The following is a 20172-nucleotide window of genomic DNA, read 5'->3' as shown; positions in this document are numbered from 1 at the left end:
CCATATCTGGAACAAATCGCCCCGTACATTACCGTATTTTTTGCTCCACAAGCAACCTCGTTGAAGTTAAAATATTACGTGAATTAGCAAAACGCTTCTAACGAGTGTAATTACTCCGACTATAAGCTATTAGCGCTATAACCTATAAACACAGCGGCTCTCAACCTTTTGTCAAAGACAACAAGAGAAAGTTGAAGAAATTATCACTACCCGGTTCGAACGTTTTAGTTTGTGTTCTAAGTTACTTTGTTGGTGGTGAAAATTGCTGTGACTTTGTCGTATTTGTGTGTGTATAAAATTACTGTATTTTGAAGCTGTTTTATGATTGGCAAGTACTGTTTAATTTTCTTAATGACGATGTTTTAGCTAGTGGAAATACTACTGGAAGTAGAAATTTTATTTTTGCCGCATTTGGACTTTGTCACTGGCTGTTTTGAACTTTGCTTGTTTCTGTAAGTTAGTAAAGCTACGTAGGTATCTAAATCTAAGCATTTTCTACACCTTGAATCAAAAGCTTGGTAAATAAGGTTTTCAGTAGGTAGGAACTTGATTTATTCTTAAACTGTGACTCATTAAAATGAACGTACTAGTTTTAAAATTTAACATCAAAAAAGCAATGTAGTTCAAATATCAACTTCCGTAACTGTGACGTATTCTTTAAAAATAGACCTGCCAAGCTAACAATAAAGCCAAAATTAACATCTACTTACAAAATACATAAATTGATATACAGCCTTATTCATAAAACATTTAAATAGGAGTACAAACAACATTTTATATGACAAACATATTAATCACTTTGACCTGACTATCGCAAATGTTTGTTCAAACATGTGTTAATAGAAAAAAAGTTTGAGACACACTTATATAGCGAGTAAACGCCTACCGTTTGGTCACAAGTATGGCCACGATAATTGGCCCCAGTATTTGCATAATTGTGGTATTTGTATTCGTGGGTATAAAGTTGGTAGACGAATATGACAGTTCGGTTGTGATAGTAATACTCGGTGTTTAAGTACTGACGTCCTGTTGGACCAATGTTTGAATAGTATAGACTGGCAAATTGAAATACGCAGGTTTAGAGTAAATTGTTTTCGTAATTAGGTACTATGGCTTCGGTTTGTCTATGTACTCGTAGATGTATCGTGTCTTAAATATAGATAATTTGCTACGACTATGCAGTTGCTATGTACATATTTATACAAACAAAAAAATGGGATTTAAATAACAGTACCTGAATAATTATAATTAATTGTATTCCGTAGGGCCAAAATCAACGGACGCGAATTTCAGACAAGAAAGCTTCCAAAGAACTTTAGAAAATTATTTAGTAATGTTCTTTTAAAACATTTTTATTGGACTTTTTAGCCAGATTTATGCTTCACGTAACTCAGTTCAGAGTGCAAAGAAATGTATAAATCAATCTAGACCTAGAAATATGAAAGGTAACAAAGAAACTTTCCTCCCATTAGGTAGTTTAAAAACCTTTTAAAATTAATTACTAAAGTACAAAAATATGAATCATTATAATTTATTATCTTTTTAAGAGTACTTAGTCTGTGACTTAGTATTTAAAGGAATTAAGTAAGATGAATAATATGCATTTAGAGGGAAAGTGAGGTCCTTTGCGAAGGAACCGTTTGGTCCTCAATCGTGCCGACAGTCACAGAACACAAACCAGATAAGATTCCACGCAACAGGTCAACAGTTCGAACCTTAGGCAATACACTAATGACTTTTGGAAACTTTGTGTATAAGAAATAGTTATCACTTGTTCTAACGGTGAAGGAAAGCATCGTGGTGCAACCTAAATCTTCATTAACGTATTTCTTGAGAATATGCAGAGTCCCTTACCAAAACCCAGGCCATAGGATTTAAAGCCAAACTCTCCTTTGTTCGGGAAGAGACTTGCGGGGCAGGACATCGGACTGACGCAGGACAGTGGGGCAGTCATGAAAAAAAGATGAAATACAAAGCATTTTAACTATTTTAAGCAATATTGTATTATCTGTCTATTAAACCAAGGGCTCAACTAAAACTACTGATCGGATCGGATCCAATTTTATACATTGAATTAATATTAAGATCATAAGTGACGAGAATCTCTAAATTAAGCTTTACATTACATACTACCCGTATCGGATTAAGATAATATTTGTTAAAAAATAACTGAATTTTATAATGAGCCTGTAGGAAGAAACCCAGTAGAGACTAACTTAGAAAAACCTTACTGGGTTCATTCACTTGGTAGACTATACAATCTTCCATAGACAAAAGAGTTTATTTAATCAATACGAATTTTCAGAAATCGGACAATTCTAGGGAGAAGTAGCCAAACAACTATAAGAGTGAAATGTTTACTTAAAAAGCGGTTCAAAAGAATGATTCTACAAAGTGTTGCTGAATGAAACTTCAAAGGCGACAAAGAATTGTTTGACACGTAAGGATATATCAGTGAGATGAGAATATGATGGTTCCTTTACTTTGATATTGTGCTAAATACAGATGATTGTAGCCAGCTGGTTGTATTGTGTCTAGCTTTTGTTTCTTTTGTCTGCGGTTTTAGGGCTAATTCGGCTATTAATATGAGCAGTTACATTTTTAACATTTTTCCTGCTTGAAAATGGCCTACTTTATTTTCGAAATTATTTTTTCTCAACGCTTTTTGTATTAACAAGTATGTGTTCTTGGCTTAATTTTGGTTTTCGGATTTTTGTTCACACGATATTTAATTATTATTATGGAAAAAAGGATTCATTAGCACCTCTGCTTGTAATACAAAATAACAACAAAATTACTAAGCGGTATTTCACGTGAGGTCTTACATAAATGTACACGCGAACAAAAGGCGAGAGTAACTTTATGAAGGTATAATACCTGACCAATCAATATAATTTAAACCAAACCTTTATAGAGCTTTATTAGCACAATCGTGGTGAAAACACTTTAAAATTTATCGCAAAGTCAATAAAACCGCGGTGCGAAATGTGAGTACCGTAATAAATAATACTACCATTGTTTATAATTAGGTGCGCTTCTTAATTTAATGGCGTAATAAAAGGCGCAAATTACGTTACGATTGTTTTTCTAGAGTAAATCTCTTCGATCATCTAATATGAGAGGATACTTAAGTACAAACAGCTTCATGTAACTCTAACTATATAAGGGCACAATAAAACTAAAGTGTCATAAAAGCTCATACGTGCTTTATGATAGATCCGCAATGTTTAATATTCTTAACACGATTCTCTCTACGTGTTAGATGACAGACGGCCGAATTTGGAACTAATTGAAAATGTATGTCACAAACTGACAATTATATCACACTTTCGCGACACTAGCGCTCAAATGTGTCAAAGACTAAATTGTAAAAGTGTATTTAAAGTTTAGTAAATGTCATACTGAAGACGTTTAGGAACGCCAGGTGTAGGTACACGAGGTTGTTTGTTTAACACAATTAGAGTTTCGCACGTGTTATCTATTATTAGAACGTTTCCGAACGTTTCTCACTGTCCATCACTCGAAATCAGGCAATGTCTGGTTCGTATTAGTGCTGCCCTAACGAAAGTAAAACAGCCGTGCACCGCTGTGAAAAATATGCATTCAAATTTATTTTCTACATAAAATGCAACATTAAAGTCTATTTTGGTTCAGCATAAAACTGGATTATTGACAGCATTATAATTTAATTAATGCAGGTAGAGTAATCATTTAACAGATCGCCCACACGCGGCGTTAATATTCTCGTTGTAACATATTCATATCCCCACCTTTTATCTCTAATCACGCGAAGCCTAATCTGCTAAAATCTTAGCCAAAATAGCGCGAAAATCGTTTTGCGGAGCGCGTGCGGCGGGGTGGGCTCAGGTGAGCGTCAGTCGCGCCGCGCTCTCCCGCCGACAGGGATCCACGCAAGCGACACGCCGCGAAATTTCGGAACTGTTTAGAAAAATCGAACGCACTTCGTTCTCTACACAAAAAAGTAGTTAAAAAAACGTCGTTTAGAGAATTGTAATGGGGCTGACAGTATCCAAGTAGGGGATTTTTTGGGTGTTTTTCGTCACGAGACATGGTTACAGAGAGGGTTTTGGGGCAGTGATGTCCGACGAGAGATGCGGCCTGTTGTCATCGCCGCCTGCTTGCTGCTGCTCGCGCCCATCACCGATTCTTGGTGGTGAGTACCACAAAACCTCGTGATAAACAGAAATGTCAAAAAAATTTCGTTATCCTTTGTCCCACTATTTAGAAGTGGACAAAGTAACAGAATCTTATAGGAACGATACGCTTAACAGCTGATTTTTGTTTATTCAAAGTTTTTGTCGGTTTCTCTTGACCATCTCCTGCGCAGCGTATAATATTTTATTGGTCTTTTTCTATTGTTTTATTTAGTAGTTAGGCTTTTATAAAATGGTAACCTCTAATATTTTACGAAATATCCTTATTAAGTTTTGTACAGTTATAATTAGGTAATAACATTTAGTGATGATTGTTTAAGAACGCCATGACATGCTGCGTTAATAGTGCTATCAACATTTATTGAGAAATATTAACGGAAAACATTGGCAATAAAGAATAACATAGTAAAGTTAATTAATTGTAAAATAAATAACAGTATTTTAATACAATGTATAATGTTTTATATGTATGATGCATAGCCGATTCTATTAAATGTTGTCAGAGAAAATTCTAAATAAAATAATTAGAATTTTTCCAATATTCAGTTTGGTTTTGTTTGCAGTTGCACTTCAATTCCCTTTCTTTAAATAAAATTTTGTCGTTACGAATAAAAGTTAGTGTTTTGTTATTTTTAATTTGATGAAATTATGAATTAACTAAATATTCCGACGGTGTAAATAACTGTGTATTGTACTGTGTAACTACACAAATGCGTGAAGGCAATTTTCCTTGCTTTCTTTTGTAAAAGACAATTTTCAAATATAAGTCTATACCTAGGTCTTCTGACTTTTGATATTCAAAGAACTTAATCAACTGAGCACTGATATCCAATGTATAATTTTTCCGTAAGTATAATTTGTTCTTTAACTCCTTAATTAACTTGCTGCATCTTAAACTTGAGATGTTGCAATAGAAATACCCTTAATGATTTAAACCCAATTATGTCCCACCAAAAGTTATGGTCTCCTCACCTAATAAGTATGATTTTAGGCCCTGAATCCATTACACTGGCAAATTGAAATAGAAAAAATTCAATGGCTTATAGAATGAAAAAGTTCTAAGATAGATACCACTCTTTCAAAGTCACTCCTACTTGATGATATTGAGAAATTAAGACTTAATGAAAAAAGAAATTAATTAGACTTAATGCAATAATTTCAGTCGCACAGTTCACTGGCAGGAGTAATATAACAACATAGTCTTCTGATACACAAATTCGAAATTTTTAACTCTACATTATGTACAGTTAGCGTTATATATCCGAAGGTAAAAGCGTTTGTCTAACGTTATTATAAACGTTCAGTTTCACTTTCATTGGGACAATATAACTTCAATGGAGATGTTGTTACGTATCCCATTTGTGCATAAGAATAATTATGAGTTTAAATTGTTAAAAGTACAATACAAAATATTGAATTAAGATTAAATGGAAATTTTTAATGACTACTGCAATTGTGATTAGCCGATCCAAATATTTTTATAAAAAATCTTGTTAGTTCTATGTAGAGTCTGAGCTACTTGTATTATATGATAGCAAATTATAATTATAACTCTTTCTGTCATGTGTTGCAGGAGACACGTGACGAATTATCCGCTTGTAAGCAAAAAAGCTCACAAAGCAATCTAGAGTAGGTAATTACTCTATCAGATTTATAACGAGGAAGTGCAATAAAGCAGATTTTCAACGCTCTACAGTCTAATTCATGTCCTTACCTTTATGATACAGTGTCAAATAAATACTGTCCGATGTTAATATGACTTATTATTATTTATGATTTGATTGGTAGCCATTATTAATTATAATACCTTTGTTTGACATCACCCAAATTTATAACCCAACTCTACAAAAATAGAGTTCAAAATTCCATGGTAGAGAGAACCGTTTTGTGTTTATTGGATGGTAAAAAAGCGTTGGATAAAAAAAGTGAGACTATAATGTCGATATTTGAAATGTAGAGTCGTAAAGAAATAAAGCTGCATGTGTTGTTCTCTCTGTAGAACAAGGATGTCATATTGTTATTATAATTTTATTGTAATATTAATTAATGTGATATCAAAATAAGTTTTTGTTAGAGTCTTATAAAGAACGGTTCTTGGAATAATTATTTTACAATCACGAACCATTTGCAACTTAATCATCCAGTCTCTATTTAAAATACGTTTATCAGAAACTGTAGTGGATGTTAAATGTGCAAACATTTTTGCTGAAAAATTCAAACAATTATTCGACTATTCAAAATAATACCACATTATCAAATCTTTGTAAACTACTTCAATGTACAGAACATTAGTAGGATACGACAAAAAACTCAATGCGCGACATCAAGCACGTTGCATTGCAGTTGCAGAGACAAAACAGCCCAGACACGAAACGGTTCGAAAACCTGTCAAAAACATAAATTATAGTTTTAATCAGTTGAGAGTCTGCAGAACAGTATCCTTTGATAGAAACAGAGCGACACTTTTCTATCGCTTTTCACTTTCGACAAACGGCTAGTTATCGATAAATTATATATGAAATCTAGATCACCGCCTCTAGCGTGTGCCGTAAAAACTAATTTTTAGTACATTTTGAATGCTCTCGATACTCGATACCGACTGTAGAAAATCACGGTACGGAGCTTTATATTCAACTCTCATTAGGCATGACTAAAACCAAACTAATAGCAGTTGGCAATGCGGCGTTGTCAACTGCTATTGCTAGAAGACTGTCTTGCATTTTGATCACATTTAGATACATTATATAATATTAATCTAACAAATTATGTGGAACTAATTTATTTAGGACAGGGACAACTATAATTTTATTTACAGACTTGCTGGCAAAATAATGGAAACACAACTAATTCTCTTATATCTCATCATAGTCTGTATCAGTTCTGCAGTGCCTAACCCTAAGCAAAAATGGTTTAATTTTTACATAAGTTTGTAGCTTGTTCTATCTTTTACTTACTTAATATAATAATTGACAGTGACTGTAAGTTACAGATTCTTCAAATAAGCACGTTCATATAAAGTCGTCAGTCGCCCAATCGACTTTCATAACATGAGAGATCAAGACCGTGTTTTTAGACAGTCCGTCTTTACAACAACACAAATCATTAACCTGGGTGGGATTTAAACCCGCGACACAGACATCACAAGGTGTACACGTCAACAAATGCGCCACACGTGCAGCAAAAAAGAATCTCAACCTGATGTCCGAACCATTGCGTGGAAATAAACAACAAAACAATGATATTAAATAAAAAACTTCATCGCCACAAACCATAATAATAATTTATACGTCTGGAACATTAATCACCACCGTGAAATTCAATAAAGTCATATTCGACAGCACCACCGCAATGGGGACTTTAATTTGCAATTAATCAAGCCCGGAGCTTAAATTAGGAGTTCGGAACAAAAATTGATGCGCATGGGCAAGCGGTGCGTTCATAATGCCGTTTTCGGTTTTATTAGTGGACGGTATTAAATATTTTTTGAGAATGTTTTAGTGCACGACTTTTTGTACTTTTAAAACTGTTCAGAATAACGCTTATGCTCTTTTCTTTTTGATTATTTTGGAAACCACCTCTTTTCCCGTTATATGATCTATCTTCCGAACAATTTTTTACCATAATATCTTTCCCACATTGTTTAGCTCCCTGCTACATAGTGTCCAGATCGGTCAATTAGTTACCTATACGTAAAATTTATTGATAGAGATTCGTTACTCTTTCATGCCCGTTCTTACGCTATATACGCAGGTTTACTCGAAGTAAGTTTTCATTATTGAATTTTTAAAGACATGTCAGTTAACATTGTACAGGAAGCAAGTATAGTCGAACATTGCAGATGTCTGTTACATTGTTGCATCATTTGCAATATTTTAAACGGGATTTTCCCGTTGTCTACTTAGGACATACAGTGCGACTCTCATTATATATAGATGCACAGGTGGCCTTAGAATTGCACACATAAAAAAATAATAAATTGTCAAACTGCTATTACTGTTTAACCAGAGCTCTAGTTTCGTTCGAAGAAATGATGGGCTTAATATTGTATAGATCTGAAACAAAACTAATACTAATTGTGAGTCTACCCGCAACCAAATCCGATGTAACGCGGCTGATACGTCGGGTAACAAAACAGTATGATAAGCTTTAAAATATCGTTATGTTAAGTAACAATGAGCACTGTTATATAAAAATATATGTATTAGTCGCGATACTCTCTGAACAACAGAAAAAATAATACAGTTATTCCAAAATATTTAAGAAAGAACAAAATACGAAACCAGTTTTGAACCGCGACGCAACTCAATTCCTCGTACACTATACAACGCATTGCGTTGATTAGTCTCGGTCGAAATTTGACCGATGAGAGAATGGATTAACGTTCGATTAATAATGTATTTATTGGAGGTAATAATATGTTGTAAATAAAGTGCCTTGGGGCATTAATAAACACAGATTTATGGTGCCTTTTGGTTGCTTAATAAGTTTTTTGTTCAGTGAATATAATATTATTATAATAAACTTCTTACACGATGAAGATGTTTCAATGTCATAGTATATTGCCATTTAATATACGTGCCTTAAATATATTGTAATAATTTTGTCGAACTTTATTAAAACTGATCTATGAATAGTTATAGGTAAACCAATGAAACATTTATTCTATTATTAACCAGATATTTAGCAAGTCTTGTGCAGATTCGGTTGTGTCAATTTCATGAATAAATTGAAAACTAGAATATAGTTCGTGCATGAGTGGGTGGTGTGAATCGAGACTAAACATGTTTCCGTTAGACTACATTTGGCGACCAAAACCTTAAAATACTTATTTTTAAATTGACGGTATCATTAAGTAATAAAGTCATTACAAAAAGCAGCCTAAAAATATATCTTCTCGACCAAAAATGTCTCAATTCGGACACCATATACATGCAACTTTACCAAATTTGATAGCGGACACTAAGTCAATGGGTTATGATGGGACGTCCAGTTTCTGATGGTCACTGAACGCGGTAATTGTGAGCAATGACTCAATTTTAGCAATTTGAGTCCCCGTGGCAGATTGATGGATTGATGCTAATGTCTTGGAGAAAATATTGACTCCATAAATGATTTTTTGCTGCCGAGAACATCGATTATTTTCAAATAAATTGGTAGGTAGCGTTAATTCAAGTTTCGATGTTATAAATGGATTTTGCATGGGGCTAAGTTAATTATCGTAATTGAGCGTAGTTAAGACGTTTTGTAGCGCGATAAACAAATTGGACTTGACTAATTTTTGTTTTTACGCTTTTTTACGGTTTTTACGTTTCATCGCTAATTACTAATCATAGTTGTGGTTACGTTTTGTGGTCATTAAGGTCTATTTAAATTAAACTAGATGAAGATTTTGTTTTTGCAATGATTTTGATATTTTAAAGTCACATACTTTACAATTTGCTGTCTACTTTGCTTATTTCTATAGTTTTATATTAATTGTTAAGCTGCATTGCGTTTATTATAGAAAAGTCCGTAGTTACCAATCGATAACCATCTCACCAGTTAATATTTTAAGCCAATAAATAATCTCTATTACAATATCGTATAACCGATAAATAATCCATTATTAGTTCTGTCAGACTACCAGTCTTTATATTAATTACTAAAGTATGCTAAACATTTAGAACCGTATGATATTTTACTCCCTTTGACTGTCTTTGTAACTTTGTTATTCAGTCAAGTTATCCCAGCTAAGTTATTCTAGCTACCAAATATTTTTATTTTAATCCATTTCCATTTCGGTGCTGGGTAAAGGTCTCCTCCCGAATTTGGGGAGGGGATAGACCTTAAGTCTACCATGCTGACCAAATGTGGGTTGGGGACTTTGCATGCCCGTAAAAAATGCGTTACACAAATTTTAACTATATAAGGTTTCATCGCGGTATTTTCTTTTACCGTTGGAGCAAGTGATAGTTATTTCACTTACCAAATAAGACTGCCTTCAAAACAAACCACTCTAGTACAAGGATGATTGCTTCGCTACATTTGTGCTTGTCTCATTTCTACACAGTGAAAGTTGTTTTACTAATAGTTCCATGCTAAATACCATAAACCATGTTGATTAGTACAATTAATATATTTCGCGGCGTTAATAATGATTCAGATTATGTACAGTAAACATTATTTGTATGGAGTCTAATTAATAAATGTGAAACTTACTCTGTCTGTTCTTCACGCATAACCCATAGAACAAATTTTGTACAAAGACAGTTCAAGACTTTCTTTTCTTTATAGGCATTATCCGGAAATTTTACAGGGATGGGAACTATCTGGATCATAAGCCATATTTTATATTATAATTAAAGTCCCCGCCCAAAAATCTTATTCCAAGGGTTTCGTAGAAAGCTTTCATATCTTTGTAATTTTAATATATTTTCTAAAAATTAGCTTCCAATGCATAAAAATAATATTATTTCTAATTTTTGAAAAGTCCATCCACAGATCATCTTGACATGACATACATATTTTGACCTAATTAAAATCGCTTAAACAAGACCTTAGAAGTTGAGCCGGTCCAAACCAACTGGCAGATATTCGTAGTTCTACGTTAATTCTAAGTTATGATACAATTTATATTAAAACAAAACATTAACACCTATTATGGAGAAGTAACTAATAACTTACATCTCTATATCAATCAGTAGCTGTTGTGACAGTTATGTATATCATTTGATGTTTTAAGACCTTCGAATATTAATAGAAAAAAACTAGCTTTTATCCGTGACTCTGCTTACGTAAATCCTAAAGATAGATATAAATTTAAATACAGACTGTACTTGTTTGCTGTATGTAATTTGCTCTATCAGATTTTTGTATAAAAAAGTCGAAGTATGCTTTATCGAAAATTCTTAAATAGGAATTAAATAATTATTATCTATCTATGTACTCCGTTAATATTATCTTGTGCAACCCGTGTACTTGTACTGAATTTGTTAAAACCCCATTATTTTTTACTTTTACAATCATAACCACTTTCAACAACACACTAACCCTGACAATAACTTAGTTTAAATAAGCTTACATTAAATTCTACCAATATTATAACAGCAGTTTAACCACAAAACTTAACACACCAACAAACATAATAATATATCTCAACTACATATATTCAATCAATAACATTGATTTAAATCGTCTTCGCCAAACGAGTATCCAAAACGGGCTACCAAAGTGAATTTCATAATATGCTACATTTAACTTAATCGTCTGTTAAATTAGCTACACTACTTAACTATAAAAGTCGATATCTATTAGCGCACGTAGGTGTAACACCCACGATCAAACAAAAACGGTATCAAAACTTAATTACGGTTTTTCTGGTCGATTTTTGTGTTTATTGGAATAGTAGTGATATAAGTGAATTGATGACGCTTTTTATAATAATAAACTAAAGAGTACGGTACCTCGATTCTCTACTACTATCGACTACCGACAACCGGCTAGCTATCGACATTTGACATTTACAATGTACTGCCAAAATGTTTCCTACGACACCCGTCAGAGACGCTGATCAGATTTTCATACAAAATTTCTCGATGACAGTTCGGTTGAACTACAGTAGAGTTCATAGACAATAGGTAGTATAGCTAATGAATTTGGATCATATTTCGTAAGTATTGTTGGAAATCTTTTGACCTGGATAATTGATGGTTATTTTTTTTTAATTAACCTGTTTCTATGTCCCACTGCTGAGCAAAGGCCTCTCCCTTTTCCAGCCACTCGGTCGATTGTTGCGTCTGGCCATCCATCCAGGAACGCATCATATTGATGGTTTAAAATAATAAGAAGAATTCTGCCACGCTCTACTACTGAGCTGATATATCATGGGTTCAATTCCTTTGCGGAAGAAAACACTCACCAACTGATCGTCCGTGATCGACAAATACTCGATCGACAGTATTGTTATACTTTTTGTCTTTGTTTATTTCATACTATTGAAAAGTAGTGTATTTTTACGGCTAAAGAGATTTCTCAAACAGTTAAAGCTCAGAAATCTCCAAAATATTCATTAACAAACTGACATTCATGACGTAATCATTAAATACATAAATCAATATTTAAATGTTGTATTTTGATGTGTGCAATGCAACAGTGACCAGACAGGTGGTATTATCAGCTCTATTCCATGTCTCTATATTTGACTTACAAACATACACATAAATTGTTTAGGCATCTAAGATGCTTGTTCCATATCTTACCATTTAAAACATATTTTTTAGGAGATGTTTGAAAAATTATTATTTTATTTCCTTAGATAAATCCATAGTGGTACGAAAAATGTGTATCTAGATCATATGTAGCTCCAAAAACTGCTTAAAAAAACTCATTAACAACCAACAGTCATGACGTAATCAGTACATACATAAATCAATATTTAAATGTTGTATTTTGATGTGTGCAGTGCAACAGTGACCAGACAGGTGGTATTATCAGCTCTATTCCACGTCTCTGTATTTGACTTACAATACACATGAATTGTTTAGGCATCTAAGATGCTTGTTCCATATCTTACCATTTAAAACATATTTTTTAGGAGATGTTTGAAAAATTATTATTTTATTTCCTTAGATGAATCCGTAGTTGTACGAAAAATGTGTATCTAGATCATATGTAGCTCCGTAAAAAAACTCATTAACAATCAACAGTCATGACGTAATCAGTACATACATAAATCAATATTTAAATGTTGTATTTTGATGTGTGCAGTGCAACAGTGACCAGACAGGTGGTATTATCAGCTCTATTCCACGTCTCGATTAGATTTACGATGTAATTAATTTATTTATCTCACATTAAACTTGCTACTATTGACTATTAAGAGGCAGAGCTTTGGTTATTAGTTATTAGAGCACGTTTGGCTCAATGTTTAATGTAGTCGCCTTGCTTCTAAACGAGGTGGGTTCAAAGCCCAGCCAGGCCAAAAAAATATTTTGTGTGATAATCACGAGAGATGCCCCTAGGCCCCTTCCCTTGTGCGGGGACCCTTGTCTAGTAGTGGTATAGTAATAGGTTATATAGAGTATCTGCTCCGATGCAATTTATCCATAAATGTAAAATACATATAGTTAGAAGTATATACGGATATTTGTCAGTAGTCTGGTTATCATAGTATAGCTCTGCTAGGAGTCTTATGCCTGTGTTATAGTATTAGTTGTCCAGAGAATTATATATTTGTTTATATCAGAATAAAAAATAATTTGTTAAGCTAAAATACAACGTATTAATTAGTATATTTTCTACCAAAATATTCAATATTCTCTCCCTTAACACGTACAATAAACCCGGTAATATCCGCTGTGTAACGCTGCGTTGTGACAACACCCGACCGGTTACATACGACAATAAACTTGATAGATAGCCCTCTGTTTAGATATCAACGTTTTGCTGCACGCGTTTATATGTTTCACTTGAATCTCATTTACCTATATTTATGTCTGTGACTGTACTTTGTGGAGGCAGTTCGAACCACTGCCTACAAATATAACTACAAATATTATTAGTACACTAGCTGACCCGCGCAACTTCGCTTGCGTCACATAAGAGAGAATGGGTCATAACTTTCCCCGTTTTTGTAACATTTTTCCTTGCTACTCCGCTCCTAATGGCCGTAGCGTGATGTTATATAACCTATAGCCTTCCTCGATAAATGGACTATCTAACACTGAAATAATTTTTCAAATCGGACCCGTAGTTCCTGAGATTAGCGCGTTCAATCAAACAAACAAATTCTTCAGCTTTATAATATTAGTATAGGTATAAATAAGTAAAGGTAAATATAAGTACACACACTTATATTTATCTTCATAGTGTTCGAGTCCCATTTAAAAGAATATATTCAGGGCTTTTATTAGGATTTGTTAGTCTTTGAACGTCGCTCCATGTAAACACTGATATACAGCTGCATCCCATGAGTCTGGAAGCCAACTTCAACATAAAAAAAGGCTATGCTAATGTGGTCTTTGAAAATCATACAGTTTCGCGTTAGAGAAATCTGCTTGTATTTTATTCAAATTAAAGGTTTTCGCGATCAACAGTCGCATACAATACCAGCTGCTAAAGAAGATATTTTTTTTATTTGTACGAAACAAATCGACGCATGGATATTTTTTCAGCACTTGAAATCATTAGCATCTTCATTATATAAGACAGAATGAATCTGTCAAGCCTTCATATCGAGCATGGACATGTATCTTATTCATTGCGGTCCTAAGGCGACTGAACTATAAACCAAATACTTTAAAACAAGCTTTGGAAAGCGAAACAATCCAGTTTCATGTGAATTGTATGACGCAATCGCTCTAGTCTTCACTTGTTCAGATATTAAACAGATTTATTCATCATAGTACAGGTTAGTTTTAATTGGCGCTGTGTTTATTATTTAGATTTCAATCAATATTGGATCTAGACTGACGGGGAAGACGGCTGAGAATTTTTTTGACGGGATTTTTCGGAAGTTTATTATAGTTTCTAGTAGGTGAGGCTTAAAATATTGTTTAGAACAGAAATAACACATTTCTATTGAAATTCGCTCAATTTATTTGCACAGAAAAGTATTCATGGATTTTAGTAATCATCATGATTCACTTCACTCATGATTTCACTTTTACGTACTTACAGCAGCATAATTCCAAACCCTATTTCCCAATAGTCAATACAAATGCCATCAAACACTAAAGCCACATAAAATCAGACGCGTCAATTCATTGAATCAAACCACCCAATTTTACCTACGTGATAAAAAGGCAGGCGCATACCGGTGCGTATGAAACTAGTTCATTTAGCACTCGGTGCGATGCCCTGTCGCACTGCCACCCGCACATGTTTGCAGTGCGCTTAGCGTGCGGCCGCTAACTATCTCACGCGAGTGCAACGCTGTTTGTGCAGATGGGTTGTTAGGTACAAAAGGTTTTTGATTGAGGCACTAAAGGGCTTACTTTTGGAAAATATATTTTTATGACAATCTATATTTTGTTGTCGATTAATTGATAATTCCACGGCATCGACGGATTTAGAATTTGGTTTATTGGCTTAATCTTTTAAATGCTGGATTTGATTGTTTTTATAATAATCTATGTCTCTTGAAGCCTGGATGCTTCAGGAGTTCTAAGAAGAAGAAGCTATTCGAGCTTTAAATGTAACTTTCAATTCTTTGAAATGTACTGATTCTATTCAGCTTGGTTGTGGCAACGTTTGAAAGTTCTCTAACTGTTTCCTGCCTAACTTTCAAAGTCGTATCTGTGAATATTTCATAGTGTTTGCACCTGTAACATTCAGAAGATGGCGTGCGTCATTGTGCGTAGTATTTCACTAATTATCGCGTCCATCCATTATGGATTGACACAAACTACTGCGGCGCTAAAATACACATGGATGACGAATTGTTATGCACACCATGGATTGTAAAAACCCTTGAATGCTGAAAATATATCGGATATCATTTTTAGCGTAAGAGTAAATTATGTAAGAACTACTTACCTAGAATTTTGCGTTGTCAAAAAAACTTTTTATTTCTACTAAATATTACTCTCATTTTCATGGGTAAAGAGAAAGTAACAGAAATACTTAATCAAAAGCCATGCAAGTAATATAAAGAAAAACAGAAATCCTGCATTTTCAGTTTTATCTTTGAAGTAATAACTTTATTACAAATGGCTGGTTACTTGTGTAATTTAGGGCTAAAAATAGCTTTTCATAAAAAAAGATCAACAAAACGTTAAATCTCACAAAGGAGGTCCCATATAAAGAAGTTCAAATCACAAAATATAGAAGCATACGTCCACACTTTCGAAAACGTAAAGCGGGCTAACAGAGACGGTCTCAGACCCAATTTTAACGACATAGCAAACAATTTTACATGCCTCACCCGCCATGAGAGTCCATGATGCGACCGCTAAAATGTTCCGACAACATTGCTCATAGCCACATAAACTTTTAAAAGTGTTTACCCACATACAGTGTGACAGAGCGATCTAGTATGACGATTGCGTATTGACAGATGCCTTAAAAACCACTTAAAATGCAACTTTATGCTTTTTACATAAAGTTTGAAATGCCTTGTTGTATTTTTTCATGTATTTGTGTATAGTAATGGTAATAATGTTTACAGTTAAGTCGTCGTGTAGCCGCTAATCGCGACGATGTCGCGCGTTAGCGCCTCGCCCGGTGTCCGCAAACACTGTCATTCATTGTCACCCTAGTTGAATAGACAGTCCTTCCTGACAGTTAAGAGGTTTTCAACGCAGCCAATTAATGCACTATGTATGGACTGAAGCGGATACTGGGAAATGAACCCAGAAATAGATAGCTTTTTGTCCGTCATGTCAATCAATCAGGTAATCGAGTCAATCAGTTATAGTACGTTTAATTGCAACGCAATCAACTCCACACGGTGCCATAGTTAATATTGTAAAAAAATATACTTTGTCACATTTTTTGTTTCCATTTTCTAGTATTACTCTGTTTGCCTACCTTTGTTTCGTACTTTGTATGCTACACCACAATAGTGGAATTCGATTACGAAATTGTAGTTTCTGATTTCCTGAGATAGGAAATATCGAAAAATATTTAAAGGTTGGTGTCGACCGACCGAAGATTTGTTTATATCAAAATTGTTGTCTACTGTGCTCTGATTTCATGAGACCGATTGTTCAGTGATTTTGTGTTCTTTGGGACAATTATTAAAGTGTTCCCTTGTAAATGAGAGTATTCCGTTACTATTATTATTCCTAACTTATTGATTACTACATCTGTCTAGCATTAACTAGTCTTAGGCCATCAGTTATTCGTCTAACAATTACATATAAATCGTCGGGCAGTTAGCTACAAATATCTGCAGCGTCAGAACACGTGCCAACTCCATTGTTGACATAGGTCGGGGTCAAAATGACATTTCATCACGTCATCAACTACTTTTGTGACAGGTGATGGATGGGCTGAACTTTATTGCATAGCTGGCCATCTCACTCTAGTATATTTATTTACCTTATGATTGAGAAAGATGGGTATAGTGTGACTTTAGAGAATTGTGTTTGATTAGAAATATCGTTGCGTTTTCTTTAAGTCTTGAAAAGCATGTGATAGATTGTTTTGTCCATGCCAAAGAAAAAGGATTGCTTATTAATTTATACTATAATATGAAGAGCTTCCATTAGATTTTTAATTCCATTATCCATATTCCAACTATTCCTGTCATAGGTTGCTGTGGAGCAATTATACAACAAAGGCAGTTTTGTGGAAAAAATACTACAAAATATTTGTAACTCAAAACACACAGATTTTGACACAAGTTCATAGGCATCTTGCTATTTACAGGAACGTATACCTAATATCTTATACTGATCAGTAATTCCATTTTAAAATAACTTCTTATTCGCATTAAGTGTTGAAATCAAGATTAAAAACGTGTGGGCTAATGAAAATTTACTAAAAGTTTCAATGTGTAGTAGTTGCTAGTGAATTATTTTGTCTGACTTCATCTATTGTTTGAGTTAACATAATTATTTTATAGATACAGTCTAAATTCAGAATCAGGTTTATAGATGAAAAAGAAATTCACAGGTAATTTTATCATTTGCTTTTTATGATCTGAACTCTCTGAACTAGACTATGCCCGCGACTTCGCTCGCAAGAAATTTCGCAGAATAAAAAGTATCCTTTGTGCTAATCTCGGTTATAAACTATCTGTACCTACGACAAATTTCAACAAAATCTGTTCCATAGTTTTGGCATGATTAAATAACAAACATTCATCCAAACATCTCAATATCCTAACATCCATACTTTTGCATTTATAACAACAGAGAGATTACATCTGTACCAACTACTTAACTTCTATTAAGAATTAACGTTATCCCCAGACCAATTCATTGTTTTATATCCATCGTCCGAATGTAGGCGACGCTCAGTGGTCATCCGTAACCGTAACATAACCACTTCCTCGCTTCACACCAGATGGTGCTTTGAAGAATAATTAATTGACATACAACTTATCACAGCTAATTTATTCGTCTGAATACACAGAGGTGTGTCGCCACTTTGGCAAATTTCCATATCATGAACACTCAAAGAAAAAACTACTTTAACACAACTTGGTAAAGTTGATTTTTGAATGGCAGTATCACATTTTCTTAGACGAAATCTTGGTGCTAGAAAGACCTAAATTGTGGCCAAAATAAATTCAAAACTGTTCAGTGACGTATTTCGTAACAGTGCTTCCAATGTTTGACATATATATTGTATGGCAAATATTGGTGATACTAAAATTGGATATAACGATGTGCTAAAATGTATTGAATAAGTATTAATTTGGTGTTATATTCACGCCTACGGAGTTTTACAACTTATATGTTATTTATGAACCATTAACGTCCTTCTGAGTTAGATGAATAACCTGACAAGGTCACTCAATGTCGGGGGAAAAAGTTAAAAGTTCATTGAAGACTTGACTTAAATGATTCCACAGACAACTGTGCATAAGTTAGATAAAATTTTGAAGATAAAGAAACTTTATAAAACAACCAGATGCTTAAACGATTTGAATTGACATATTGCACTTTAAAGGATCACGGGAAAGAGTTTATAGAACTGTCCGCATATACCCAAATGAACAAAAAAGTACAGACTTTTTTCTATTTGCCTTTGATCCTTATTTTACGTTTATTTCATAGGGTTTATATAAATATATACATAGATATGAGCTTCTTCTTAAACTCGTTTCAAGGCCAAGCAAAGGTTTCTGGGCAAGAGTCTCCTGCCAAATGACAGAGGGACTAGAGTCCACCACGACGGCAATATTAGTTACTTTAATTTTATTTCTTTTCTTTTTATGAGTTTAGTAAGAACTTCACTCACAGTAAATGCCTAATAATCAAATCTCATAACTTCTGATGCATCAGTTCAATGCCTTAACCAAAGTACCTAATACTTTAAACTTTAATTAACAAGCGTATAAATATATCGAGATTTAAGATGCATTTTACAATTTCGCACGATCTTGCTAATTTTACAACAATAATAAATCAATTTGATATTTATTGCTGACTTATTTGTCACCTTTTGACCACACTTGTGCATTTGTGTTATAATGCATTTTCAAATTATTTTAAGTTTTGTTGCTTATCCAGCCTTGTCGCAAACGATAGAACTGCTATCTTTTAGAAGCTTAAATCCTTTTCTGTGAGTTTTCAAGATCTATAATTTTGGAAAGCGTTCCCTTTATTAGCTAGCTAAAGCTTTCCAGTTTATATTTGACTAGCTAACCCGCGCAACTTCGCTTGCGTCACGTAAGAGGGAATGGGTTATAATTTTCCCCTGTTTTTGTAACATGTTTCGTTACTACTCCGCCCCTTATGGTCGTAGCGTGATGATATAAATGGGCTATCTAACAGTGAAATATTTTTTCAAATCGGACCAGTAGTTCCTGAGATTAGCGCGTTCAAACAAACAAACTCTTCAGCTTTAGTTAGTATAGATGTTACTCGTATAATAGTGAATTACAGTTTATGATCATTACTATTTTGTCCTATGTAAATATGAATAACATACACAAAAAAATATGGAATTCATTAAACTATTAGTTTTCAGAGGCATTCTCTTACGTTGCACCAAATTGATATTTCAGGCAAAAGCCACCTGTAGCAAAGAAAAGTGCAAGTGAAATAGAAACCGCATGAATATGGCCCTACCTAAGCGTTTATTCATAAACTCAATTCCATGAACTTTGACATAAAAGAGATATTACAAATCAAATATATTTCAATAACGTCCTTTCAAAGTTAATTCATAATATTTAAATAACATCTCACATAATAAATTTGTATGTGTGACAATAGTTTAATGGATTTATTCATTTATTACCGAGTCAAAGGTCGCGGGTTCAATTCCCATCTATTGAACTGTCGTTGGATAAAGTAAGAATATAATCACGTTACTTTATACGCCTAAAAGCTTTGATAGTTTA

General features: G+C 33.7%; 1 protein-coding gene across 1 annotated transcript in view; it reads left to right on the top strand.

Annotated features, from left to right (window-relative positions):
- Positions 1 to 3829: 3829 nt before the first annotated feature.
- Wnt6 (Wnt oncogene analog 6) overlaps positions 3830 to 20172 on the top strand; it is a 35415-nt gene continuing 19072 nt past the window's right edge. The window contains exon 1 of the mRNA XM_076135857.1: positions 3830 to 4174. Within this exon, the coding sequence (XP_075991972.1) occupies positions 4113 to 4174 (62 nt within the window). The 5' untranslated portion in view covers positions 3830 to 4112. The remainder of the gene's footprint in view (positions 4175 to 20172) is intronic.

The sequence above is a fragment of the Anticarsia gemmatalis genome, chromosome 3 (assembly GCF_050436995.1).
Source record: "Anticarsia gemmatalis isolate Benzon Research Colony breed Stoneville strain chromosome 3, ilAntGemm2 primary, whole genome shotgun sequence".
Taxonomy (NCBI): domain Eukaryota; kingdom Metazoa; phylum Arthropoda; class Insecta; order Lepidoptera; family Erebidae; genus Anticarsia; species Anticarsia gemmatalis.
This window is presented reverse-complemented; position numbering and strand designations above follow the sequence as displayed.